At 46.4% G+C, this 2,504-nt stretch overlaps 1 protein-coding gene across 1 annotated transcript; it reads right to left on the minus strand.

Annotated features, from left to right (window-relative positions):
* Positions 1 to 1,435: 1,435 nt before the first annotated feature.
* Positions 1,436 to 2,044, minus strand: LOC145412429 (uncharacterized). Its single transcript, XM_080282313.1, has one exon. The coding sequence runs from the start codon at positions 2,042 to 2,044 to the stop codon at positions 1,436 to 1,438; it is 609 nt and encodes a 202-aa protein (XP_080138439.1).
* Positions 2,045 to 2,504: the final 460 nt, after the last annotated feature.

Here is a 2,504-nt window from a genome sequence, read left to right on the forward strand (position 1 = left end):
AGAAAAAAAGAAAAAAGTAGTCTGACATAAAAAGTAAAGGGAAAGGAGAGGGTGACAATCGACACGGGAATCGATTAACAGCGGTGTTATGCAGGACAGAGGAGCTAGAGAAGGGGTATACGGCAATAATGGACTTTATGAAATTAAGTAAGTTACATCTCTCGTGCTCAGAAATAATCCCAAATTTGTATGAATATAAGGATATGCATTTTAGTTCTCCCAGTGATAACTGCTTCGTGAAAGACAATCTAGCCAGTCTCTGAAGATTCCAACCAGCTGAGGGAAAGAAACAGGTAGGTTGGGAAGCAGCACCAGTGAAGTAGATTAGGGAACTGCACCAAGGAAGGTTGGGGATGAGACAGGTAGGATGTAAGTGACAAAGGCAGGCAGGGGGCGGCACCATTGATATGGGTCACAGGAGGAAGGGTTTGCGGAGAGGTGGGGCGGGCGCGTGAGGAGAGACCGAGGAGGGAAGGAGGATAATTACAGGGTTTCTTTTGTGGAGTCGGATCCATCCCTCATGGCCGTGTCCTAGAGCTGGTTTCACTCTCTACATTTGAAGCTTGTCGTGTTCGTTTGTTTGCGTTTGTTAACTCGTTTAATGTTTTGTTGCTGCAACTCTGTAGCGTCTAATTCTATCCATCCATGTGGACGTGAATACTTTGTTACATTATGCTGCGTGTTACAAAGTCACTTTGGCATAATACTTTTATTAGGGTCGTGTGAAAGTTGAATTATAAGGTATATAATATACTGCTGTGTCGACAATCAGTGAACTGGGAGAGCTGCAGCTGGACAGTAAGAAGGAATCAGTATAAACAGACTAAAGATCACAAAGAAAATTACTCACTGCTCAACACTGCATTCACTAAATTTCCTCGCGTCACTTAACTCCGTTGGCTGTCTCGTGTGGGCCTTTTCTAAATTCAGCAGCAGCCTGGACGAAAGATGTTCAAACCAGAGAAGCCGGACGACTGATCCCAAATTACCTGAGCTGATCCCTGACCTCGTGTGACCCTGGTGACGATTAAATGTGTTGATGGAGAGAGTTATCACAGACGCGTACGAGTGGGTGAGGTCAGGGGGTGGGAGGAGGGGGAAAGAGACTGGGAAAGCAGGGCCTGGATTCACAAACAAACCTACAATCGATTTCTCTGTCGTAACAATGAAATGTTTTTGTAGAAAAGCCAAGGCAAGTAGAGTTGTGGAGTTCTGTCTACGTAGCAGCAAATCTTAGTTATGGGAGGATAGTTATCATAAATTGCACTATATTTGTTTTCGGCATGAAGAACAAGGAAACGAGAGCGTAGAATCTTCCCAAGTCTCCAGTTCTTCCCCCCCCAAAAAAAAAAAAAAAAAAATCCAAGTTACAACAGAAATCTAATCGAAAGTATATTTGAGAATCCCACCGTAGGTCTCGTCTCTTCACCCTTTCTCACTTCTTCTTTGAACTCTTCTTCTGCTTGAGGTTAGATATGGCACTGACAGACCCGAAGAGCACCTTGGCCGTCACTTGTACTCTAGATGGTGGGTACTCTTGCTCCCTGTAGTCACTGTAATCACTGTACCGAGACTGCCTATAGGTACTATGTTCATGATCAGAGGAGTGACTATAATACTGTGTACTTCTGGGGTCACTGGCGTCTAAGCGTCCGTGACACTCCGCTCTGTGGTGGTCGCTGCAGCCTTGGTAGTGGTAGTCACTGGTGTAGGTGTCAGTGTGGCCTTGAGTGTGGTCGGTGTGGCCTGGAATGTGGTCGGTGTAGTTGTCGGAGCACCCTGAAGTTTGGTCAGTGTAATAACCCCCCACACACTCACTACTGAAGGCGTTGTAGTCGTCTGTAGTGTTCGGGAGGTATTGGGTGGCGTCGCCGTGGTACTTGCTGTAGTCGTTGTTATTGGTGCCGTAGTAGGGTCGGTCTATGTCGTGGGGGTCCTGCGGCGCCGCGCTCTCATAGCAGGCGTCGGTGGGGGAGCCACGCCCGCTGCCCCCGCCCTGGTCCTCGCTACCACGACTCCATCCGCCCAGCCCGCCACGGTCCATGGTCTGGGGGACAATAGGAAGATATAATTAACCCTCTCATGGTCTGAACACCGCAGTATTTTATTCCAGCTGAGTGATTATAAGAGCCTCAGAGTATTAATGCTGGCACCATTAACCTTCTCATGGCCGGGACAGCTCTAGTATTCTACTCCAGCTAACGTCAGATGATTTTATTCAGCGAAGTGAGTCACAGAAGCCTGAGTGTTAATGTTCATACTGCGCACCTCACTTTGCCGTAAGTAAGCATGTGTGTGTGTGATTTCAATGTATCAAACATTTCAATAGGACAAAAGCCAAAATTTTAATTCTAGTTTCTTCCAGACGATTTTATTCAGCCGAGAAACCCCCAGAAGACAAGGGGTTAAGAGTATTACTTTTCATGTAAATGTACTTCACTTTACCCATCACACATAGGCCTCATACCTATATCACCTGGCAAGTAGGGAGTAGAAATCAACTT

Source organism: Coenobita brevimanus, chromosome 93 (assembly GCF_032717465.1).
Source record: "Coenobita brevimanus isolate Jiangsu-jjx chromosome 93, ASM3271746v2, whole genome shotgun sequence".
NCBI lineage: Eukaryota > Metazoa > Arthropoda > Malacostraca > Decapoda > Coenobitidae > Coenobita > Coenobita brevimanus.

What these genes read in the sequence shown, in the direction of transcription:
- LOC145412429 (XM_080282313.1), bottom strand. Translation starts at nt 2,044, where the DNA reads ATGGACCGTGGCGGGCTGGGCGGATGGAGTCGTGGTAGCGAGGACCAG.